This window comes from Triplophysa rosa, linkage group LG5 (assembly GCF_024868665.1).
Source record: "Triplophysa rosa linkage group LG5, Trosa_1v2, whole genome shotgun sequence".
NCBI classification, from domain to species: Eukaryota; Metazoa; Chordata; class Actinopteri; order Cypriniformes; family Nemacheilidae; genus Triplophysa; species Triplophysa rosa.
Window position 1 is genome coordinate 14,963,288 of NC_079894.1, and position 25,975 is coordinate 14,989,262.

General features: G+C 38.5%; 4 protein-coding genes across 6 annotated transcripts in view; 2 read left to right on the top strand and 2 right to left on the bottom strand.

Annotated features, from left to right (window-relative positions):
• Nucleotides 1–21: 21 nt before the first annotated feature.
• gipc2 (GIPC PDZ domain containing family, member 2) lies at nt 22–13,616 on the bottom strand. The gene is made up of 6 exons (XM_057333872.1): nt 13,130–13,616; nt 2,761–2,946; nt 2,130–2,310; nt 1,520–1,641; nt 1,087–1,168; nt 22–946 (listed from the first exon to the last, which is right to left on the bottom strand). Exons 1-6 carry the CDS (start codon nt 13,403–13,405, stop codon nt 795–797), a joined length of 999 nt encoding a protein of 332 aa, XP_057189855.1. The 5' UTR covers nt 13,406–13,616; the 3' UTR covers nt 22–794.
• A 968-nt stretch (nt 13,617–14,584) lies between these two features.
• Nucleotides 14,585–16,957, bottom strand: dnajb4 (DnaJ heat shock protein family (Hsp40) member B4). Its single transcript, XM_057333871.1, has 3 exons — nt 16,597–16,957; nt 15,603–16,180; nt 14,585–15,214 (listed from the first exon to the last, which is right to left on the bottom strand). Exons 1-3 carry the CDS (start codon nt 16,805–16,807, stop codon nt 14,981–14,983), a joined length of 1,023 nt encoding a protein of 340 aa, XP_057189854.1. The 5' UTR covers nt 16,808–16,957; the 3' UTR covers nt 14,585–14,980.
• A 1,878-nt stretch (nt 16,958–18,835) lies between these two features.
• slc25a24l (solute carrier family 25 member 24, like) lies at nt 18,836–21,975 on the top strand. Of its 3 annotated transcripts, none has more exons than XM_057334426.1 (10): nt 18,836–19,102; nt 19,213–19,363; nt 19,509–19,596; nt 19,675–19,786; nt 20,133–20,291; nt 20,514–20,651; nt 20,727–20,834; nt 21,166–21,333; nt 21,410–21,548; nt 21,663–21,975. In XM_057334426.1, the coding sequence occupies exons 1-10, from the start codon at nt 18,980–18,982 to the stop codon at nt 21,842–21,844; spliced, it is 1,368 nt and encodes a 455-aa protein (XP_057190409.1). In that variant the 5' UTR covers nt 18,836–18,979; the 3' UTR covers nt 21,845–21,975. The 3 variants fall into 3 exon arrangements, with proteins under 3 accessions (XP_057190409.1, XP_057190410.1, XP_057190411.1); XM_057334427.1 differs by having other exon boundaries at nt 19,237–19,363; XM_057334428.1 differs by having other exon boundaries at nt 21,475–21,548; nt 21,663–21,843.
• Nucleotides 21,976–22,587: 612 nt separating this feature from the next.
• cope (COPI coat complex subunit epsilon) overlaps nt 22,588–25,975 on the top strand; it is a 3,918-nt gene continuing 530 nt past the window's right edge. Inside the window, exons 1-8 of the mRNA XM_057334377.1 lie at nt 22,588–22,722; nt 22,905–22,967; nt 23,165–23,265; nt 24,123–24,275; nt 24,393–24,446; nt 24,624–24,705; nt 25,026–25,181; nt 25,754–25,822. Coding sequence (XP_057190360.1) covers nt 22,621–22,722; nt 22,905–22,967; nt 23,165–23,265; nt 24,123–24,275; nt 24,393–24,446; nt 24,624–24,705; nt 25,026–25,181; nt 25,754–25,822 — 780 coding nt within the window. The 5' untranslated portion in view covers nt 22,588–22,620. The remainder of the gene's footprint in view (nt 22,723–22,904; nt 22,968–23,164; nt 23,266–24,122; nt 24,276–24,392; nt 24,447–24,623; nt 24,706–25,025; nt 25,182–25,753; nt 25,823–25,975) is intronic.

Sequence of the window (25,975 nt, forward strand, 5' to 3'; positions counted from 1 at the left end):
ATTTATCATAGTGAATGATCAGATCACAAACTACTTTCTTGCATCTTTTTCTCCTTTAATAAATGTGAACAACAGGCAGAGGTTAAAACCTGTAATTTGAGCACAACATCAATTTTTCAAACAAAATTAAGTTGTACACACAACAGTGAAGGCACACAAAAACATACAATCTATCATAAAAAGTGATCCCTTATGGAATGTATAGTACAATAAGCTCATGACATTAAAATCAATGTGCTATCAGTTAATTTGCAATGTAGCTGAATTTAACTGTCTGGTTGGCACTACTTATGTAAAATGCACACTTCTAAACTGTTAATGACTACAAAATAGTATGATGATAAACAGCTATTTAAGATGGTCTCTGCCAATTTTAATAAGCAAAATAAATTAAAAGATTACAATATATTCAAAAAGACTATTCATGTATATCAAAATTCTATACAAAATTTTCTATACGCAAAGGAGTGTTTGAAACATCACCCGTTCCCTTGGCTTGGTGTTAAATATGATATACAGGCTACCCACACAAAACAATTCTCTAAATTCGTGTCCTGATAGGCTAAACCTTGTGCCTAAATGCCACTGACGCTCTTTGACAGGCTGCAAAATGTCTTGTCAAGAAAAATACAGCGGTGCTATTTATTACTTTTTATTTAATTGTAAAAACTTTGTTGATCACAAAATTGAGATGTTCAGTATGCTAGCTATTAACTACACATATCCGAACCGTACCCTCTTGATATAAGCTCTTCAAATGTGTAGTTGGGTGTGTTTGTGTGTGTAGCTGCATTTTAAAACCGTCCTTGTTTGGCATCGCCAATGGCCCCCCAGACATCAAACACAAACTCATCAGGGAAGGCAAAGTCACCCAGGGCCTGGTCCAGAGACATGGCAAATTCATCAGGGTTCTTCTTGTCTCTGCCTACCTCGACCATTGTTGCAGCTGTGTAGCAGAAGCAGGGGAGTCATTTATTTTCATATGCAGATAAACAAATGCAATAAACCATTGTTCTGTGATTAAAATGTAACCATTTCAGCAATTCTCAGCTATCTGTGGGTAAACTTGACTTTTAAAAGTCTCACCCAGTTCAGTGTCTCGAATGCCCATGTAACTTTCAAGAAGGTCATCGACTTTCTTTACTGCCTTCTCTTCAAACTCTGAGGGCTGTGCAGTCATAGTAAAGCATTAGATACAGTGTTAACTTTGGTGTAAAAAAAAAAAAAGTAAAATTCTCATCATTATTTAACCTCATGTCGTGCAAAACCTGTATGACTTTCTTCTGTGGAACACAAAAGAAGATATTTTGAAAAATGTCCATACAATTAAAAGTCAATAGGGGCTAATGTTGTTTGTTTACCAAAGTTCCTCGAACTATCTTGTTTTGTATTCCCCAGTAGAAAGAAAGTCATACAGGTTTTCAACGACATGAGGGTGAGTAAATTATCAAATATATTTCATTTTGGGTGAACTACCCTTTTAAGTCTGATACAAATATCATCGAGAAAACACTGTTACCATCTCCTCGACTGTGGCGGGACCCTTGGAGCGCAATCGGAGGGTTTCTCTGCCTGAACCTATCTTGTTCTCTCCTGAGGATTTGGCTCCGCCTCCTCCCCTTGACCTTGGTTCAAGCATCTCTGCCAAGAAATGAACAAATTAAACCAACGTGCACTGAACTCAATACAATACAATTCTATACTATACAATTTGAAACATTTAAGTTCACACAATAGAGGCTGTGTCCACAGAGGCGTTTACACCTGCGGCCGGCGTGTTTTTTCAATTGTTTCCTATGGAAATGCTGCGCTTTTAAAAAAAGCCATCAGCTGACGGTTTTTTTCCGCGCTCTGCGCTGGTGCTATGCGTTTTTTTCACGCCCAGCGCCGGCGTTCGTCCGAGCGCCCTGAGTTGAAAAATGCTCAACTTTGTTGTCAACTGTGTTTTCAGCCGAGCTCCTGCCGTTTTCAGCCGCGTAAATGCGCCTCGGTGGACACAGCCCCATACATTTTAAGGGGATGTTTTTGAGCCTCAATTTTCTGAATGTTTGACATAATAAGAATCATACAGACAACATTCAAGACTACATACATCAGTGGTACTTTAAACGTAAATAAATAAGACAAACCGAAGGCTTTCATGGGCTCCACCAGTTTGAGGGTGAAGGACTGATCTCTGGGCAGCTCTTTCAGCATTCGTGCCACCTCATAATGCCGCATCCCCACAATGTTCTTTCCATTAATGCATTCGACATGATCTCCTATACAGATCACCTTCACCCCATCCACTACACTTCCCTCTTTAATCCGCTGCCAGCCAAAAAAACAACAACAATTTGTGAGGTTGAGTTGGTGAACTTGGATAGATCATTTTAAAAGAAGAAAATATGTGTTAGAATAAGTACAGTATCAAAGTTTATTTGTTGTATGCTCAATGGCATGGCATTAATATGTTTTGCTGCAAGCTATTATGACGTAGCAAGTCTGAAACAACAGATGATACAGAAAACACTGGCCAAGACCTTGCCAAACAAAACTAGAATCAGACACAAGAAAGGGGTAAATGATGGGTTGTTTTGTGCTGAGAAAACGCAGTGATAAAACACTCTCCAGGTTCTAAATTTGTTTACTTTCAAAAAATATGCAAATCATTATCTGTACAGGGGCAGCACTAGTACGATGACAAGCTGTCGCATTACACAGAGAAACGCGATTCCAAGGCCTGTAAGGTCCAGAAAACAGCTTTGTGATTCATTCTACCTTTATGAAGGCATATCCAGCTCCATTGTCTGTGATGGTGAGCCCAAGCGCATCCTCTGCCTTGTACACCTCCACCTCCTTTTTGAGCCCTTTAATGTGAGCGAAGATGAAGTCTTCCAGTCCAATCTGCCCTCCCAGTAGTTTTTCCATATCAATTTTGTGGGTGTTGAGTGTGCAAAATAGGATCTGCAATAGAACAACATTCAGAGGATTTTCAGTTAACAAATGAAGGAATACTTCACTCAAAAAGAAAAACTCTCAATCCATGAGATTATGGCCTGGTTTTGTAACCTTAAATCAGGACTATGCCTTAGTTAAATTCGGATATTTAAGTCGCTTTTTCAAAACATTACTGCATCTTGAGACAAAAGCACTGACATATTTAAAGATATTTCAATTATTTTCAGTTTAGACGCCTCAAACATTCATTTTAGTCTGGAATTAGCCCTACACCTTGTCTGTGAGACCGGGCATAGGAGTATCAAAATTCAATTTCAAGCATTAATTTCATTTATATAATCTTAAAATAATCTTTGACATGTCTTACTCGGTCATATTAAAGAAATCCATGTTATATTTTCACAGTATGTTCTTTACATCATGTAGGATGATTTTATGTAACAAAAATAGTAAATCACAAAAAATGACTTTAGTTGGGTCACACATAAGAGACACATACAGTATTTACATTTACATTTAGTCATGTAGCAGACGCTTTTATTCAAAGCGACGTACAAAGTAGGGGAAAACAACAGAAGCAATTTGTGCAACAAAAGAACAACAATGCATAGGTGCAGCAAAAACGGGTCTCAGTCAGTTTTTTTGGGTGGGGGGATAGGAGAGTAGAAAAGAAGTAGAAGACTGTACTAATGGGTCAGATGTTGACGGAAGAGATGTGTTTTTAGCCGATTCTAAAAGACAGCTACAGAATCCGCTGATCTTGTGGCAAGAGGGAGATCGTTCCAGAGTCGTGGAACACATCCGGAGAAAGTGCGTGAGAGTGATTTTTTCCCTTTGTTGGACAGCACCACAAGATGTTGTTCGATTGCAGAGCACAGGGATCAGGCGGGTACATATGTCTGAATTAGCGAGTGAAGATATGGGGGTGCCGAACCAGTGGTGGTTTTGTAGGCCAAGAGCAGAGATTTGAATTGGATGCGAGCGACTATGGGGAGCCAGTGCAACCTAACGAAGAGAGGAGTGACTTGCGCTCTCTTCGGCTCGTTGAAGACCACTCTTGCCACTGCATTCTAGATCATCTGAAGAGGTCTGGTTGTACAAGCTGGAAGACCAGCCAGTAGAGCATTGCAATAGTCGAGTCTGGACAGGACGAGAGCCTGGACAAGAACTTGTGTAGCATGCTCAGACAGGAAAGGTCTAATTCTCCTAATATTGTAGAGGATGAATCTACAGGCTTGCTGGCAGCATGGTCTGCGAAGTTAAACTGATCATCAATTACCACTCCCAGGTTTCTGGCCACTCTGGAAGGAGTAATGGTTGATGAACCTAGTTGGATGGAAAGGTCGTGCTGAGTTTTCTGGTTGGCCGGGATCACGAGCAGTTCAGTTTTTGCAAGGTTCAGCTGCAGGCGATGGTCCTTCATCCAGTGTGAGATGTCATTCAGGCATGCCGAGATGCGCTCAGAAATTGTCTGATCATTAGGCTGAAATGACAGGTGGAGCTGTGTGTCATCCGCATAGCAGTGATAGGAAAAGCCATGTTTCCGAATGACAGAACCTAGGGACGTTGTGTATATGGAGAAGAGCAGTGGTCCAAGAACTGAGCCCTGGGGTACCCCTGTACTGAGATGCTGGGACTCAGAGACCTCACCTCCCCCGGATACTCTGAATGACCTATCTGAGAAGTAAGACTCGAACCACCGTAGCGCCGCTCCAGAGACACCCATAGTCTTGAGGGTCAACAGGAGGATGTGGTGGTTGACAGTGTCGAAAGCGGCAGATATATCCAGGAGGATGAGTGCAGATGATTTAGAGGCCGCCCTTGCCAGTCTCAGGGCTTCGATGACTGAGAGCAGTGCAGTCTCAGTGGAATGACCGCTCTTGAAACCAGACTGATTGCAGTCCAAGAGGTTGTGTGAGAAATGAGGAGAGCTGGTCAGCTACCACAAGCTCAAGGGTTTTTGCAATGAAGGGGAGGAAAGATACTGGTCTGTAGTTTCCTAGCAGTGCAGGATCAAGGGTGGGTTTCTTCAGCAGCGGGGTTATACGGGCCTCCTTAAAAGCCGAGGGAAATGTACTAGTGGTGAGAGAAGAGTTGATAATGTGGGTCAGAGCGGGGACAACCGATGGAGAAATGGCCTGAAGTAGATGGGTGGGAACGGGATCTAGCAGGCAGGTAGTCGGGTGATTAGATGCAATGACTTTGGAAACGTCAGCTTCAGACAGGAGAGAGAAAGAGGGGAGTGAGCAGGCTTCTGGAGTTTGTGCATGTTCAGGCGGCGACGCAGTGAACTGACTGCTGATGGTTGTAGTTTTCTCTACAAAGAAAGATGCTAAATCATGGGTGGGGGGGGGGGGCAGGCGGGCAAAGAAGAGTAGAGAATGTTTTAAAGACAACGCGGTCATGCAGATATGCCTTATTCAACATTAGAAAGGTTAGACCCCATCTCACTGAGCATGCGGCACAACTCCTTGTCCAGGCCTTGGTAATCTCAAGGTTGGACTACTGCAATGCTCTCCTTGCTGGTCTTCCTGCAAAGGCTATCAAACCTCTCCAGCTGGTTCAGAACACAACAGCATGCCTCGTCTTCCAACAGCCCAAAAGGGCTCATGTGACACCCCTTTTCATCTCTCTCCACTGGCTACCAGTTGAAGTCCGTATCAGATTAAGGTCACTAATACTTGCCTACAGGACTATCACTGGATCTGCACCGGCATACTTTCACACCCTCCTACACTCCTACACCCCGTCAAGATCCCTGTGTTCAGCAAACCAGCGGTGTCTTGTATTGCTTTCCCATAAGGGCAGAAAATCGCTTTCCCGCTCATTCTCATCCACAACTCCTTCCTGGTGGAACATTTTTCCTAACTCGGTCCGGTCAACCACATCTCTCACAACATTCAAAAACTACTTAAAACCCATCTCTTCTGTGAATACTTGACAGACAAATGAAAAAAGGAGACAATCTCCAAGTACCACCAGAGGAGTACATTCCTCTGGGAAGTATGAGAGAAGTACATTCAACTCTTCCAGGAAATGTCCAAGCTGACCTGGGGGACAATAAATGACTACAACGTGAATTTTAACAGGGTGGGTGATAGTTACAGCGTGAGACTCGAAGGAGCTGTTGTCACATGCGGGTGCTAGCTGCTTGAATTTCCAATCATTAGGGATAAGTAGACCAGTTCCTTCACCTCCACCTGATGTGCTTGGGCTGTGGGAGAAAGTGTAATTATGGGAGAGGGCTGCTGGTGTGGCAATGTCCTCGTGTTTGATCCATGTTTCAGTAAGTGCTAGAAGAGAGAGACCAGAATGTTTAGCAAAGCTTGTAATGAAATCTGCTTTGTTTACTGCAGATTAGCAGTTCCACAAGCTAACCGAAAAAAGTGTTGAGACAGCTGTGGATGCTGAAAGAGTACACAGATTATTAGCATTTCGTTGCCTTTGGCGTGGTACAGGTGATTTACGAGTTGTTGTAACAGTAGGGATATCAAAACACATGGTGAGAAGGGGAGAGCAAGAAATATACAAGACAAATAACAAGAAGAGAGTAAATAATATATTAAAATAATATATATATAGATATACGGTCACACAAATAAATAGGGTTTTATATGTGACCTTATTTATGTATAGGGTCACATATAAAACAGCAATATATCCTGTCTGTTGTCTGCTTTTGTGTTTGATAGAGGAAAAAATCATAGTATTGGAGTGAAACAAGAATCAGTTTTAGGTGTCCTTTCTTAGAGGATTCAAAGAAACATTTTCCAAATACAACATTTTTGAGTTGGCCTTCAGTTGGTAAAACTTCATTATTATTAAAAAAACACAAATATTCCTGAACAAAATACACAGTGGGCAGTGGGCCTACTACCAGCTGAATGAATGTCCCTGCAGGACATCAAAAGGAATTTCAAGTAAATCTTTCAGGATTTAAAAACTCATATAGCTCTCGAAATTTCCTTTGACTAACACGACATTAGTGTACTGCGGACTAACTAGAAAAAATGTATCTGGGTTTCAGCAAATCTCGTAGGATTGTTTTTAATTCTACTAGGATTTTTAATTTATCAATTTACAATCCTTAAAGATTTGTCCAGAGTATGCTTACCTTAAAAACATTAGCACGTTACTTTTGTATTTTTGCAACACATTTGATCCCATTTAAATCAGTAGAATTACCCCCCACAATCAGTGCAGAACATTTTCAGACATTTTCAGATTAATTGCCTATAAAGGGTGTTATGCTTTTATATGCCTAGTGTATAAACAATGCCACAATAAAAGTCAGGTGATTAGGTCACCAATGTTACTCACAGATGCTTCTAGAAATATAATGCAAATATCACCACTTGAGTATTTACAGTGCCCACCCACAATACCGTCTGTATATATTAACAGTGTCTAGTGTGATTTACTGTGTCTTGATGACCTCCAAATGCAGACAAATGAATGTTTATTCTTCAAAATCCAATGTTCACAGACACTGATAGTGTCAATTAATGATAGTTTTCAGTATAACCTACTGGCAGCAACACGGAAACGTTTTACCAGGGAACCTGATATCGTTCCTAGACTGATATTGTTCCTAGGTGAAGTGTATAATTGCTTTCGTGTTAAAGTGTCTTCCCATTCTTAGAGGAATACATTTTAGAAACTTTCTTCTATGTGGAACATGAGGGTTTTAGGGGCACGCTTGCATTCAGTTGTCCATTGAACGGTTGCCTAAAAGAAAACGTTCACTTTCGCTGTTACAGTCATATATTAGCACACTGTTATTAACTAGAGTTATATGTTTGCGACAAAGGGGGATGGTTAAATAAGTGAAATGCTGAAGAAAGTTGAATGATCCTGGTCAGGCCAATGTAAACCTGGCACAAAATGTTTTTAAAGGAAACCATAACTCTAGCCTTAACAGCAATGTAGTACAGAAACAATTGAAGAAAAACCAAAACATTTCAGTCAATGATTATTTGGCCCACTCTAAACCTTCCGTTGAACCTTCCGCTGATAAAACTTCTCGACAAAAACAACCTTTGGACACAATTTGATGAGCGGTAATTATATATATATAATAAAAAGCCATATCGGCTTTTTATTCCGACCTTTGGTGGTGCAGAGGCTTCAGCAAAGACGACTTGTTTTCTCCCCCTTTTGTGCACTGTAGGCACTTTGGACACACATCAGCTGACATGCATACAAGACCGTTGCCCTGGTTACCAGAGCATATCAAAAGGCCCGGGAATTAAGAGTGGAGCTTTCGTACGAACAGGAGGGGGAGGAGAAGGCTGGACTTGGCAACTAGCTGGACCGCTTTATTGTGCCCTGGCAGATGGGAGGACGGGGTTGGTGTCTTATCTGTGGGCTTTGTGGGTGGAATCACAGACACCTACTCAGCGTTACCAGGGTTGCGAGTGACATCATTCTTCCTCTCACACGCCGCACGTTTTAAGAGTCATAGGACATCCTCGGCAGCTACATTCCCTCTGACGTTTCAGCCCACGCTGTGTGTGAAAAACCTAAAACTGGCAAACATCTCACCTTTATTACAGGGCACACCCACAGACCGTGCGAGGCAACAGTCTGACATTTCTAAATAACGTTCGCGAGAAAATCTAAAACGATTAACTTACAGTAATTTCCCACAACAACTTCTGACTTACACAACAATTTACACAAGTTCTTGGATGTAGGGAGCTCAAGAGGGCTGTTACTTTGGTAACCGGGTGCTATTTTGGGGCCTTGGCAAGGCACTGTGCTCCTCTGATCAAAATGAATGAACGATCACAGAGCCGGCATTATTACAGGAGGTTTTAAAAGATTAACATAAAACAGGGGAAAATGCTGAAGCGTTCAGGTTTAACACCAAATGTATGTGTTAGTCGATAGAAATGATGGAATGAAGGAGTCATCAAATCATTCATTACAACCACTAACTAACTGACTGGCTTAAATATTACTGTGTAAATCCATTCACAACAGCAAAACAAGGTTCTTCAACATTCTTCAGTGGCAACCATTTACACTGGGTAAAAGAAGGATTCAAAGCTTTAAAATCTTTATTATGTGAAAGAAAAGTACTACATTTTGTCTTAACAAACATTACACCGGTTTAAGGTTCTATGAATCGGCGTGTTCAGTATTATAATAAAGGTGAAAACTCTCTTACGTTACGTTACGTGCTTGAACATGTTTGTTGTAAATACACGTAAATGAAGTTACAACATAACCCTACAAACAAGTTCCAATTGAGGCGCGACTCATATTGTGTGTTGGAACACATTCCATTCAGCTAACAAAAGCAGGTGCTACTCGAAGGACACGTTTAATTCTATTCCCATAATGACGCAGAGTAGGAAGAGCTTCTCCATGTGGGTGACAAGTATTGCAACATAACATGACAAAGCTTGGTTTCCAAATTAATGGCGAAGGTCTGTGGTGAAAACGGCCAATGAACTGCCTTACAAACGGTGAGCAACGTGTTCAATGATTTATGAATGAAGGCTTTGTAGGCAGTAATATGAAAACAGTCAGTACAACCCCAAACGTTTAACGTATAAAAGTATACATGTCAATAAATTATGGGATTATATGAATATAATCAAACAAAAGATCTTATATTTTGCTTTAAGAATTATTTAAAAAAAAAAAATTGAACTACTAAAACATTTTTGTTTGGATATTATTTTAGGTAACTTACGTAGGCATATTTTCCACCGGTAATTATCATTTTCAATGATGATTTTCATTACTTTTTTAACCAATTGTTGGGTCAAAAGGTACACACCTAACCATTGCTCAAATTAGCATATTCTGAGTTGTTTCAACCCATGCTTGGGTCGAACATGGACATGTTCGAGGTCAAACAGTTGGCTTTGTCATTCATCTCCACAGCATATTATCTTACTTCTTTTGACACATTCTTCTTAATAAATTTCAAATTACATAATTTATCAATGCATGATTCAACCAATTAACTCTTACCTAACTGGAATGTACAGTTTTGTTTGGTGGATGTTCTGAAACATTAAAAAAGATTTTATACGGTGTGTGTCGCACTAGACGATACGGAAAACGACTCATGCAAACTATCCAGCATTTCAAAACTAAAAGTCTAACCATTGACCATCGATTTGAATTGTTCACAAGGCAAATAACAATTTTTCTACAACTGCTTTCACTAGTCTTAAGAGCAACTGCGGACACATGTTTACTGAAATACTTCATATCCATTGCATTAAAGTGTATTTGCAAACATTTTACATCGGTCAAAACTACCCTGCATTTTAATATAAAATGAACCTTTACGCTTTTGTGTACAAACAAATATTTAATAGAGAAGATCTGCTTAATAGAGAAGAGGCTGTCTGGTCTGACTATTATTTTCTGTTTACAAAGCTTTGCATTGTTTAAAACAGACAATCAATTCTTATTATCAGTCTGTTTATGTTTTTCATAAACTTCCAATAGCCTAGTTAAAATGCCTTTTTTTAAACTGATGATGAAAACGCACTTCTGTCTTAGAGAAACGGAGGAAAACAAATTAACTAGTCCTAACATGCTGCCAATAGAAGGCCCTCAAGCAAATGTTCAGTCTAGTGTAGTAAGGCCCACTCGTTCACAGACTATGCTTGCCTGAAATTACATGTCACTATCAAATCTCAACCCAAATACATACAATAGAACATTTTGAAATATATAATAGAAAGCAGAAATTCTGCCATTTTGGGGCAAACAGATCTGGTTAACTTGGCCTGCCTTCACTCGAAACATAGAAAGCAAAACTTGCTGTTAAGCAGACAACAGCACCTGCATGCAAATGCTAAACAAATGACCCATTGGCTCCATGTAAAGACATGTAATGAAGTCACGTAGTACAACATGTGAACCAGAGCTCAAGTGTCGTGGTAATAAATAGACTTTGACCAGGTACATTTACAGATGAAGACTTCCAGTGTCTTTGTCACCTGTGTTCAACCTACTCAACTGGCTTCTAGTAAAGGCTGGGAAACTTTAGCCTTTGAGTCACTTGACAAAGAGTCATTTTGTCACATTAATTTTGTATGGGAAGACTGTGAATGTTGTACAAGCAAAAGTTGGAAAGCTGGAGTCTGCAAAATCTCGATTAGAGGCATGGGGTAAAGATCTCAATGAGATATCATCAGATGATTGGGGAGAGATTTGTCAGGATGCTCAAATACAAACAGTCAATACGAGACTAACATTATTATAGTATAACTGGCTAATGCAAGTTTATGTAATGCCTGCATTATTAAATAAATTTAATGATAATATTACAGACACCTGTCCTAAGTGTAATATATGTAAAGGTACCTTTTTTCACTGTGTATGGGAGTATGAGGACATCCTGAAATTTTGGAAAGAAATGCACAATGTGATAAACAAAATATTTGATGTAAATGTCCCTTTTGAACCGAAGTTTTTTTTTATTACATTTCTATCCTAATAATCTCAAATCGAGATTATAGACTTATTTCTATGTGCATTTTTCAAGATAAACGATTTATTGCACTTCATTGCAAAAAGCTAGAGGCACCAAGAATACACAGGTGGTTTAGAGAGATAGTACTAAATATGTCATATGTCATATGTAGTGCGTATGTGGTTTTTCTATATTTTATTATTTAAATGTTATTACTTTTATTATTATTTGTTTGTTTGTTTGTCTGTCTGTCTCCTTTCTTTTTTTGATGATTGAAATTATGTGATTGCTGTTTGTTATAATTTGAGAAGTTATGTTTGTTTAAAAAAAAGCAATAAACATTTTTTTTTTAAAGTTGGAAAGATGATAATCTAGCCTGATTAAAGACATGATAACTAACAGGAACATGACAACTAAAGATAACCAAAGGTTTTAAAATTTGTATGACTGCAGAACAGAAAATATATATTTTGAAGAACGTTGGTAACAAAACAACATTGACTTCCACTGAATGGACACAAAACCACTGACATTTCTCAAAATATTTATTTTGGATAACATGAGGGTAAATAGGCTAAATGATAACAGCATTTCTATTTTTTATTCAAGAAAATAGAGTCCACACCACAACTATTTAACTTATAACTAACTATAGTCTATATAACTACATGTCCGCCCATCAAAATCCAGAAGTAACTTTGTATCTAAATACCGTAGTAATAAACAATGCAACCATCCAAGAATCACATCACATCAGATGCAATAATACAGTAACAAACCGCTGTGATCTTCTGTGTGCCCTTCACTCTGGGGAAACCACAAATTTATCATCACATGTTAGGGCTGTGCCCACTGCACAGGATGTAAGGGACTTCCTCTAAGGACCTTCACTGCTCCTACACCATCCCAGAACTCAGCATCTCCCTCAGGCCTGAACTTTTACATTCAAACAACATGCAGGACAAATGTAAAAACCACAGCAGCAATGGAGCGAATTACTATCCAATTGAGCTAGCACACAAAATCAAATATATCTTTTTTCATTACTGTCAAATAGACCTGCTATGTCCTTGAAATCTATGATACCATCCAATGTGTCCGGCCAAACAGTGTGGTTACTAGTTTGACTGGTTTCTGGGATACAGTACCCCCATAGGTCTTTTAGCAAGCACATGAGTTATGTCTAGAAAATATTCAGTTCTCATGCAGGGTCCCATGTGATAGTCCCAACAACACTCATAGGCACAACTATAACCACCACAGGTTTTCTAGGTATTCAGATAGTGATGTTTTTTATTAGGAGCTCCCAAGCTTGCCTATTTGGTTACGTTCATGACATAAAGTTATTCAAATAATGAGCAACCTGAATGAAATTGAGCATTTTTGCTTTAACAGCACTTTCAATTTAATGTATATCACACGAATGCACATTTCTAATAGGACAGCTTAGGCATATAGGCAAAAGTAGCCTATATGTGTCATGGCATAGCGAGCACAAATTTCTGATTTAGTATACAAGCAAATCAGTGAAACAAAAATGTCAACTATTGCCTGAGTCGTGTCATATTTTCAGAGATTTTAGTTCCAGTAACCAGGCAGACGCACCTTATGCAAACACCAGGCGCACTATTTTCCGACAAGACTTTATATTTGCAACTTCGTTTGTGTATTTTTCCATACTCGCACATGCCCGCATGAATTATTCATCGAGACATTGAAATATACGTATAAGATTAGATTTACCTCATCTGTGCTTAAATTAAACACTTCTGCTATTTTGTTGTACAGCTCTTTGACGTTCGTGAAACCCTCGATCCTGCCCGTCGGACTCCCGTGGGCGAGCTGCGTGTGAAACACCAGCTTCGGTCGCAGGTTGGCAGGTGGAGGTGGGAGTCCGCCACCGTTCACCGCGGACTTCGCGGCGACACCTCCACTTGCGTGTCCGCTGACATCCTCGTTTTCCACCAAATTCGAGCTTTCCCTCGACTTGTTTTTCTTTTTTCGGAGTCCCAAAGGCATGCTTGCTCCTCCTGTATATCCGCGGGGGGACTGAAGTAGCCTACACGGTGCGGTTAGAGCATTGGAAGTAGAAAATCAACCTGTTGAAAATGTCCTTTTAGTTAAGTGCACACGTTTTCTGTCTTCAAAGTCGAACCGGAAGGCTGAAACAGTTATATTCAGGATGAGAAATACCGATCTACCGTTGGTGCGCAAACAATGGGCAACTATTGCCAAACGTGCGCGCGCTACGGGAAGGAGTCGACATCGAGCGCCGTGACGTCATCTAGAAACTCATTTACCTGCCTCAGGTGTTTACAATTTTTTTTAAACTCACATAGGTGAAAGCAAATTTAACTTTCGATATATATACTTAAAAGAATAATCTAGTTTACATGGTAAATAAATGCACTTATAATGATAGGATTATGTAACAGTTGGGCGTGTTCCGTTCCGTGTGCTTTAACTGCCCGGTCATCGTGGAAACTACCGGCAACCTACACGTAGTAGTCATGACTGAATTTAGTGCGGTGTGGAAAATTCTTGACCTCCCTGTAGTTCAGAAGTTCATTTTATCTGTTTTATTTGTCATCATTATTTCAAGATAAGCCCTCTTTATTTTCACAAAAAGTGATTTTCAAGGCAATAATTATCAAATTTGGTTGATCCCAATAAGCCTGTTTTTGTTTGTCGTGCCTATAATTTCTCCCTTTCATGTGCGACTGTGGCGTCCTCTGGTGGATATTTCAATAAATGGTAGCCTATATATTTTAAAAGAGGATTTTGTACCTCAGTTTTGATTAAATGTATCATACGGACTTTATCCAGAAAACTCAAACTTTATCCAAACACGAGATACTAAGTAATCCAAAGAGTGAAAATGTAATTAATTATAATTATGCAAAGACATTAATAAATGTTGTATGCTATTACCCCACAGCATAACTTTAGTCTCTGTCAAAGACAGTTACATATGTGAGCAAATCCCGCCACTCACATTTACAAGGATCTGACATATCAGACCTGAAAAGGAATTATATTAGTCTGGCTAACTGCTTTAGTGTTCAGCTAGAATGAAGTTATGTATTCACAGTACTTTTTCCATCATACAATTCATTGCATATAAGCAAGTCATCCGTTCATTTCAAAGGAGAAACAGTACGAGATCTGTCAGTACAGATTGATTTCACCTTGAAAAAATCCATGTAATTTAATCTTCATGAAAAAGGCCAACAGCTAAATAAATTTTAATTTACTCTGTGTAATACTGTAAATGTACAAAGTTTCAACTGAACATTTGTTGTTAATAGGCTACGGCACGATTTAAATGAAAACAATAACCAGAAAGCCATGAAACCAAAGCAAAACATTTGCGTTCATATTGCACTTTAAGTCTGCACTGACATACATATCCATGCAACATCATTTGTATTGTATATATACATATATGTATTACACATATATGTACAAAGAACAAACAATTAGATAAAAATAGAAATTGCACTTTCTCAAAATCTGATTTCCCATTATAGTCCACATCTGGATGGGACTGAATCGTTCATATAGAAATGTCACTAAAGTGTGTTTAACCTGCCTTTACGAGGTTGGCAAGTGTCGTTTCAGGACGTCCTTGGCATTAGATGGCAGACTGTCAGGAAAGTTCACGTCAAACTCCACAATGAGGTCTCCTCTTTGTTCAGGGTTTTTTGGGAAGGGCAGTCCTTGACTAGCAATTATCTTCCTCATGCCGGGTTTGATAACATCAGTTATCTTCATATTGCACGTTTTACCGTCTATCGTTGACACGGTGACAGAGCATCCACATAATGACTACAATAAAAAAACAATTGTTAGTCATTTAAAGAACTGTACATCACACATTATCCTGCAATATCCTGTTGCCCGTATGTAAAATGTAAATGTAGCCAACCTACTTTTTTTGTCAAAAATATAATTTTATCCTCATTTATACCCTCCCTCAGTTTAGACCTCTACCCAGCTTCATTCATAGGACTGTCTGCCATATAAGTACATCTTGATGGGTTTGTAACTGTTTCAGTGGGCGAGCTCCTTTTCTGGTATAACACAACAGCTGATCCTGCACGTGTTGCATATCTAAACAGCATATTACATAATTGTGATGTATTGCATGAACCCTACAAACAAAGTTTTCCATAGATCGATAGATCGGTAGATAGATAGAGAAGATTGTTCTCACCTGACGCAAACTGACCCGAACCGGGTACACTATATCAGAGGCCTCTCGTCGAAAATGGGCGTGAGGCTTGTCTTTGATGACAAACACAATATCTGCTGGAATGGTATTTGGCGATTCGTCGCCTTCTCGCGGAAACGTGATTTTGGTTCCTTCTTTCCAACCACGCTTGATCTCAATGGTGAGGATTTTGTCCTCGGTTCTCAAGGTCCGACCGTCCGGATTCAAGCGCTTGCGTGAGATTTTCATGCGCTTGGTACATCCGTGAAACACCTCCTCTAAAGACACCCGGAGCTCGTGGTGGATAGCGGGGTCTTGTTTTTTGCGCGGCGGGCCGCCCTGACCGACGTGCCTTTCTCGTGGAAATCCATTGATGTTAAAACTCGTAAAAGAACCAAACGGATCGCTGCCGTCCACTTCCATATCATCGTCGTCCCGTCCATTGACTTTCCTCCCAAAAAAGATCTCGAAGGGATTCGCGCCTCCGAAAAACGTGGCGAACGTCGCGTGAGGATCTCCATGAAAGGTGTAGGTGAAGTTACCCCCTGGCCCGTCCGACGCCCCTCCACCTCCTTTAAGACCTAATGATGAACAGATTTATGAGAAACAGCATTTATAAAGCTTTGAAAGATTTAGGCCCCAGCCCCCCAGCTGTCTAAATTACTGTAGCCGATGCAAACCCACCGACCGCAGCCTCCTCCAGCACACATCGGATATATTTATGTAACCTTTCAGTGACATTTAAATAACGTTAGTGATACTTATGTAACATTAGTAACATCCAAATACGCTCGATATAAAATTACAGTAATATTACGCAGCACGTCACCGTTTAATAGAAATAGAAAATGCCGAAAGACAATAAAACCATGAATGTGATTTAATGTTACAATCTCTCTCCTGTATTTAAAGCTTCAATACGTTTAACAGACTATCATCGGGCAGTGAGGATAAAATCTCATTCGCTGTTATTTGTCATGAAATGAGGGAGCCATACCTTCTTCGCCGTATTGATCATATATTTCTCGTTTCTTTGGATCACTAAGAACTTCATAAGCCTCCGCGACCTCCTTGAATTTCTCCTCCGCATTAGGGGTTTTGTTTTTGTCCGGGTGCCATTTCAGAGCCTGTTTTCTGTACGCCTTTTTGATATCGTCGTCCGACGCTCCTTTCGCAATTCCCAAAATTTTATAGTAATCTTTGCCCATTTTGTCCTATGCAGAACGTTTCGTCCCCGTTTTGTACAAACTGTCCGTGGCTGGTGTCAATCCTGTCTCTTTAATCCGTGATGCAGATGGCTGGTCCTGTGATGTTTGTTTGGAGGCGGTTACTCAGCACTAAAGATCTTGTGTTATTTTACCCACTTTAAATAGCATCGCTCCCTCCCATGTAGCCTATCAGTGTATAGCTCACTGGAATCTGAGGGCGCTTTCTAGAAAGAATCATCTATCTATCTATCTATCTATCTATCTATCTATCTATCTATCTATCTATCTATCTATCTATCTATCTATCTATCTATCTATCTATCTATCTATCTATCTATCTGCATTTACATTAGTCATTTAGCAGACGCTTTTATCCAAAGCGACTTACAGAGAGTTCAGGGAGCAATAAGCGACATGTCATACAGGATAGGTAATACAATAATACAATAGGTGCTAATACAAAGTTACTAGTTTCAGCAAAAGATAGACCAATACCTGTTGAGAGAAAGAGAGAGGGTTAGTATCTATCCCTGTATTTATACTATAACCCATTGTGAAGTGTGAAAACTGTATATTCAATTTTTATTTTTTTCAAAAAAAAAAAATGTGATTTACATATAGCCTACATATACATCATGTAAAAAACACATGATAAAAACTTGATATCTTCAATATTGTCTGTGAATGGCCATATCAAAGATTGAAATCAAGGTTTATGATGTTCGTAATTGTGATGATTTGATGCTGAAAACCTCATTCTTATATTATAATACACAAATAAACAAATTGTATAACAACATTCAATAATGTCAGCCATTTCTAGTGCAATTTTATCAGTAAATAATTATAAAGTAGTAAAAAAAGTGCACATAACTTGAATTTTAAGGTTAAATGTGACCTAATTGTTTTTGTTGTAAATATGTTTTAGTGGTTTTCGATCAGTTTTTATTTCATTTTAGTGTTTTTGTATCATGTGCACTGTACTGCAAGTACAACAAACTGCATATTTGCCCTAACTGTAAACACCTCTCACACATCTTATACTGTTACACTGTATACTTTCTGTTTAGTTTTCATACATCCCTTTAGTACTGTATACAACAATACTATGTATACTGCATTCTGCATTGTTGTTGTTTAATTTGCACTACAATATTTGCACTAACCATTGTATATATTACCTTTAGGAATACCTCTCTTTTTGTCTATTTTTTATCTGTATCTCTTTATAACAGTATATAACACTATTCTATTCAAACAGTATTTTAATGATTTGTTGACTTGATTTTGTTTTCCTTTGTATCATTACGTGACAAACAATAAGGAAAATGTTGCATTGGTGTGTGGCCTTATGTTTTTATTATTTGGCTTTGGACATACAGTATAGGCTTTGGTTTACATTATGTAACACCATCAAAATATATGAATTACATCCCAGTTAACGTTGGATCAATTTGTAAATTAATATGGTTTATTAATATAATTTGATTAAGCTGTAAATTAATATGGTTTCGTTAAATCAAGGTCAGAGATTCAAACAACAGGCTCATAAGCCAACGACCTACAGTTTCTAAAGACCTTTTGTCAGTTTGTGTTATTTTACTGTCTACACAACAAGTTAGTTAAGCCTAGTTACCACAGATGTAGCATTGCACGTCATTTTCTAAAAATAAAATAAAATTACAGACAATATTACATGCAGTGCTCATTCTAAGTATAGTACTTCAATCTTTCCCTGTTGGCAGCTTGCCAACAAAAGATCCAATTTCCCCTCACCCAAAATGGCATTGCCTGTTTAACATAATTTTTCATAAAATATTAGATAGAGACGACTAGTAGCTGTGGTTAGATATCCACAGGCTTGTTTTAAAAATACGAAAAAAACAGTTTGTCTTGTCAATTTTTTGGTTATATCATGATCCGCATAGTTTCATATCAGACACAAGTGTAATATAGATCATTAGTGCCATCTGCTGGTTATAATTAGTTACAGCAAGCGGGTTTATAAGTAAAATGATGCCATTGCGCTGGACCACCCGAGCCCCATCCCATGCGGAGCCTGGGACTCATGACTAAGCGTTATCAAGAGAGAAATATATAAGAGGAAACATAGAAAGCATATGTTCGTTGTAAAGTAACAGTTTGCCTTATACATTTGATATCGATGTAATTATGGATCACTTCCGCAGCTTGTTTGATAAACTGGTCAAGAATAAAGACGGCTTTATTTCAGTGGAGGAACTGCATAGTGAAATGCGACGAATAGGTGTAGTACCAATATGTGAAAAGGCGCAAGTATGATATTTTATATATTTGTATATTTTTTATATTTAAAAATATATTATTTACATTTTATAATAAATGATATTACTACTGCTGTATTCTTTCTTGTCTGCAACGGTCAGAGTCAGCGTACATCTTTTGTTCAGGCTATCCTGTCTAAATATGACCAAAATAAAGATGGACGTCTGAGCTATCAGGAGTTTCTGATTTACATGATGGACAGAGAGAAGACATGGAAAATAGATTTCCATGCCCTCGACAGGAATAAATCTGGTAAGTTATCCGTGACAGATTGTTTTCCTGATTTTCTAAATCAAACAGCTTTAAGTTCACTTATTATTGAAGGCAGACAGTTATGCTCTGCTCACAAAAGACAGTTTCTTAGATGTGATATTATTTTCATCTCACCTTTTATTAGGTACCATTGACCTGGAGGATATCATGACTCTGTTTAAGGAGTTAGGTTTGCTTATATCAAAACACAATGCAAAGAAAATCATTCAAATGTAAGACCACTGCAGGCTTTGTCACTTAGCACTGGATGTATTGTATCATTGATAAGAGGTCATATTGTTTGTCATTAGGATGGATGAAGATAACTCAATGACTGTAGACTGGGAAGAATTCCTCCAGCACATCATCATTAACCCAGCAGAAAACATTAGTGAGCTGGTGTCTTCCTGGAAACATAGCTTGGTACAGATAACAATGATATAAATCCAAAATGAGATAACTTTAGTTTTTAAAGTTTTTCAAAAATCATGTTTTTTTATTGTGCATTCTAATTAATATCGGTCGAACTGCAGTTGGTTTGTTTTGATTTAAGCCTTAATAACTAAAAAAATACAGCTTACTAACACAAATAAACACAATAAAAACATGATAACATAATAAAAAACATGATTTTTGAAAAACTTTAAAAACGGAGTTATCTCATTTTGGTACCAAACTCTTCATTTGTATCAAAAATTATAGGCTTGTTAACCTGTAATGCTTCTGTTATTTTGAGATGGAATTTATAATTGAGTTTGTTGCTGTCCAGGTATTTGATGTAGGTGAGAGTCGCTCTATGCCTATTGAACTTACCCCAGGGGAAACTGACCCATCAGTCTGGGGGAAATTTATATTGGCTGCGGGCTTGGCAGATGCTGTGTCTAGAACCGCAACAGCTCCAATTGACCGCCTAAAGACCCGGCTTCAGGTATTCTTCAGTACCTGTCATTTGCAAGGGACATTTACCCATGTTTTGAAAAGACATCCATATTGCTACCTATAAATATTTATCGATCTGGTCTTTAAAAGCATTTTTTTCCCTGAACAGTCAGAAGAATATTTGAAAAGAATTCTAATAGTCAAATGTTAGACTATACACAAAATTAGGTTTTGATATAGAAACAGTAATACGCTGCCATATTTTTGATAGGTTTTTGAATCCAAAGCTGTGTCTCTGGGGTTTCGGGAGCTAAAGACAGGAGGTTTTAGATCCATGTGGCAAGGCAATGCTGTAAATGTTCTTAAAGGAACACCACAGTCAACGCTTCAGTGCTTCATATATGCTCAGGTGTGCACACAAACACACACATGTATTTACACATGCACAGGTATCGGAACGCTCTTTATCTGATTGTCCTTACAGATGAGGATGTACAGTCTTGGCGAGAGGGACAGTCTGTCTGTGCATCAAAGGTTTGGACTGGGCTGTGTGTCAGGGGCTGTGGCACATGCTGTGTTCTACCCCTTAGAGGTATCAGAGTGGCACAACAGGTTGGAGTTTCATACTGTTAGGTGCTGACCTTAAATGTGTGTTAAAATGACCAAAAGTGTCTCGCATTGCAAATGCGATACTCAACCTGTACCTTATATCTTGTAGCACAGATTAACGTTCTGTTCATGTATGTTTTGTTAAAGCAATTGTTGACCCAAAATTACAATTCTGCAATTGCTTACTCAACTTTATGCTCTTTTGAACCTGTATCATTTTATTTAATGGCATGCTTTTGTTGTCTTATAGCCAAGAAAGTCGATGATATACATTTTTTGTGTGAACTTCTAACATTTGTTTTTGCTTGCTGCAGGTCCTTAAAGTAAGGCTCAATCTTCAAACAGCTGGCACATACAATGGAGTCCTGGGATGTGCCAAGTTGATTTACCAGAATGAGTCTGTGGCAGCTTTCTATAGGGGGTTCAAACCCAGCATACTCTGCATGATACCTTATGCTGGAGTGGAATGCGCAGTGCATCAGGTAATTCGGAGTTATGAGTTATGTGTGGTCAAAATGCATTCTGTATTGATTTATAATACCTTTTCTCTCCTGTCAGTCAATTCTAAACTGGGCCAGACAGGACCCAGCCCACATCAGTGACCCTAAACTCTTCCTTATCAGTTTCGCAGCATTTGCCTCAGGACAGGCCACCAGTTACCCTCTCGCCGTCATCAGAACACAGCAGCAAGCTCAAGGTGAACGTTAAACTGAACATAATTCAGGTTTATAGAATAGTCATTTTTATCAACAAAAATCTACGGTTTATAAAATGTAAATGGATAACTGGATCATTTCATTTACAATTTCAGCTGTCAGTGCAACCTCCCAGAAACCTGTGAATGTTCTTCAAGGACTCGTTGGAATCTATGAGGCGTATGGTGTCAGAGGTTTTTATAATGGAATGGGTGCAAGCTTTGTGAGAGCAGTCCCATGTGCTTTGCTGAATTATACAATGACCTCAAAATTTGAGACACTGCTTTCCTCATTGTAATGTGGAATAAAGCTTCAAAGAAGAGGCCATGTAACCCTATGCATATTTGTTTGTTTATTAATGAAGTGTACCTTTGCCTGAACATGTGCACTTTTTATATGTGTCCTATTTACTTGTAAATAAAAAATAATTTCTGTTTACTCGATGTGAATAGATCCTGCTTTTTCTATGTAGCCTACGCTATTTTATTTTTCAAACGGTCTTAAAAGCATGAAGTCAGGCCAAGATATAGGCTATCAGAACTTGTTGAGATCACACAAGTAAATGAGAACAGAACAGTCTCCGTGAAATGAACAGCTCTGTCTGTGCACTGCGACACTGAAAAGAGAAAGACGAATGTAACAAAAGCTCAAAACATGGTTTAACAATGAAATACATAGAGGACACATCACTTTTCCACAAGTGCTTTCAGAAAGTAACATTTTAATAGCGTAATAAGCATAAATGTGGACAGTGTAAAGAAAATGTAGCAGTGGTCAAACCACTTTAACCATGGTAAATCACACAGATTTACCATGGTATCACAACAATTGTAAGGGATACTCCACCCAAAAATGAAAATTCTGTCAAAAAACTTGATTACTACACTTGTAATACTACAATGTAATAAAACCATTGTTTTTTTCTATGACATGGGAAGAGCAGTTGTAATATTCATTAGGAAACCACAAGAGGCGATAGCACAGACGCGACGCATCGAGTGCAACGCAGCCGAGCGGGAGCTTCCGGTTCTACGTGGACAGTAGTGACGTCGACAAAGTTGACGTTTGGCAAACATGGCGGCGCAGCAGGGCGAAGTGGACGAGCTGTTCGACGTGAAAAATGCATTTTATATTGGCAGTTATCAACACTGCATTAACGAAGCACAGAAGGTCAAGGTGAGCGCTGTCCAAGCTATATAACGTTATTCCTTCGTGGTATACAAACCTTTTACGCAGAAGCATTTCTGGATTTGTTTTGCATTAGCATGTAGGCTAACCCCTTAACTAGTCCGGCTTTGTATCTTTATAATTCAATACAATGACAAGTGACACTGTGTGACGATTTGTGTTTCTTTTAGACGTCGGCGCCAGAAAAAGAAGCCGAGAAGAATATTTTTTTGTACAGGGCATACATTGCTCAGGTAAAATCTGTTAAGGATCTGTCTGAATAGAGTGTAAGTTAACCATATTGGCATGACGTTGACGCTAATATAACATAAACAATGTTTTCTTTTGTTAAACTTAATTCAGCGAATGTCTTGTTTCGTTTTCAAGTGACATCAAGTAAGCAAATAAAATTTCCTGTAGCTTGTTAAAAATAATGATTTGTGATTCACAGAGAAAGTATGGTGTGGTACTGGATGACATTAAGGCCAGCTCATCTGAGGAGCTGCAGGCTGTTAGGATGTTTGCAGAGTACCTGTCCAACGAAGGCAAGAGGTCTGTGCAGTCAAACTTTTTGTGTTATTGTCTCAACGATTAATTGTCTAATAAATCATTGCGATTATGGCGATTAATTGTCTGTTTTAGGGCTTTGTCGATTATGACGATTAATTGTCTGTTTTTGAGCTTTGACATTTAATTCTCATTCATTTTTGATTCAGCGATTGAAATGACCATATTGTTCTGAATACAAGACTATGTTTTTTTCTTGGAAATACATCGGAAAAAATTGGGTCATCATATATGTAAGGTTTAGGCTTTTACCTGTCAATAATACAACCACCAAATACTTGTAAATGAAGTAAATTGATCAGGAGTGAATTGAAGCCACCATTAAAATACTATCAGTCATAGAAAAGCTTCTAGTCTGTTTTTTTCTCACTTGCAAGACTACAGTAAAATTTTACTTGTGTGTTAATGAAATTTTGGTAGACTGGTTTTCACACTGAGATTTGCTTAAATAATATTAAATTGTACTGCAGGTAATTTGTATACGTTTTAGCTTTTTTTTAAGTGATTGTGTTGTGGTGGTACATTTTACAAGTATTACCACGCTTTAGTAACAATATATACACTAAAATATGCAATATGCAGATACGCTACAGCTCCCCCTAGTGTCTTCTATAGAGATGTGCGATAATTGCGATGATCCGAAATCATCGCGATGAGGTCAAACAATCGCGATGAGACGATTATTTAATAATCGTGACAGCCCTACTCATGTGAATGTTAACTTACGCTTGAGCGTACAGTTTCTCTGTTTGGTCTATCAGTTAATCAGTTATTATTATGCTTGATGTCAACTGGATCTTATCTGAAGGAATCTCATATCTGCTGCACTGTGTTTCTTTAAGGGATGCTATAGTGGCAGAGCTAGACAAAAAGATGGCTAAAAGTGTTGATGTTTCAAACACCACCTTCCTGTTGATGGCAGCGTCCATTTATTTGCATGAGATGAACACAGATGCTGCATTACGGACACTGCACCAGGGAGACAGTCTTGAGTGGTAAGTGCAGAATTTATGAAGGTTTTACTGTATATAAACTTAAAGAAATGTGTGTTTTCCTCTTGGACTTTGATTGCAATTCTCTAAGCTCACCATTCTTTTGTATTTCTCTTGCAGTATGTCAATGACTGTTCAGGTACTTCTAAAGTTGGACAGAGTGGATATGGCAAGGTATGGTAATTTTTAATACATATTTATGCCTAAGTATTCTTAAACTACCTGAAATTTCACAAAAATATAGCCCTACTTTTGAAAATGTTTGCTACAAATAATTTTTAATAAGGTTTAATCTGTTTTAAGATATTGCACTTCTTTATGGAGCTGTCTTGATGTTCATTACCTCCACAGAAAAGAATTAAAAAAGATGCAAGACCAAGATGAAGACGCCACCCTGACCCAGCTTGCCACAGCCTGGGTCAACCTTGCGGTTGTGAGTATTAAACTTCCTTCTATTATGCCGTTTTCTAATGTATAAAGATTCAATGAATAGTTCAAGGATTGTTTTATAAATGACACTGCACGTTTAAGAAGTACAAAGCAGTGGTTAAGCATCTCCTGCTACACATCTAAATAAACCCACTTAACATTTTTTTCTACTGATTATTAATCTATACATTTTCACATGTTCATGTTTTTGGAGCAGGTTGATTACGTTAAATCTCACTATATTTGGGTGTTATGTCACTTGAGTTATGGTCTTTCTTCATTAGTGGGAAGTAAATGTCATTCTCATCTTTCTTGTATCAATAGGGAGGAGAGAAATTGCAGGATGCATTCTACATCTTCCAGGAAATGTCAGACAAGAACTCGCCCACACTGCTGCTGCTGAACGGCCAGGCTGCCAGTCACATGGCTCAGAATAAGTGGGATGAGGCTGAGTCAGTTCTACAAGATGCTCTTGACAAAGTAAGACCCACGATCTCATTGCGATGATATATATAATTGAATGTGATTTTACACTTACACTTTGTACATGGTTAGAATGTACAGTAAGTTCTCTTCCTGCCCCTGGTACGTTTAGGTCGTCGATGTTCTAGTGGAAATTGTTTTACGATGATGATTTATTACCGAAGGTTTTTGCACACTCGTGTTCGTCTCATGTGGACACAAGCCGCTCTCCAAATCTATTAATAATGAGACACACAGTGACAGCTATGAGAAATGCATTATCCTACATTCCTACTGAGCATGCAAAACATTTCACGTCTGGGACGTTTAATTGTGAATCATGATTCCCACACCACCAACCCAATTCTAACTTCTGTTGACTTGCATTTGCATCAAATACAGGGAAAAGTGGCCTCAATCTAATCAGAAGCAAATTCAGATTTTTATTTGACCCTTATGTTGACCTTAGAGAACAAAAAATGGGTTTCTTAGAGGGCAAACAAGCTATTGAAGCAAGCTATTGATCACTTATGGTTTAGTTTTGACTGCAGTGAAATTGTTTTATTTATTTTGTGCTTTTTTGTCTATAGGACAGCAGCCACCCTGAGACTCTCATCAATCTCATCGTGTTGACACAGCATTTAGGCAAGCCTCCCGAGGTCAGTATCCTTCAAAACCAGTAAATGTGATTAGTTTTGGTACACCCTTCCATTTTATATACTTAAGGAATTATTGTGTAGCATTGTCGTAGTGTTGTACTTAGGTTCTGGTAAAAATGCTCATAATGCTTATATATATATATATATATATAT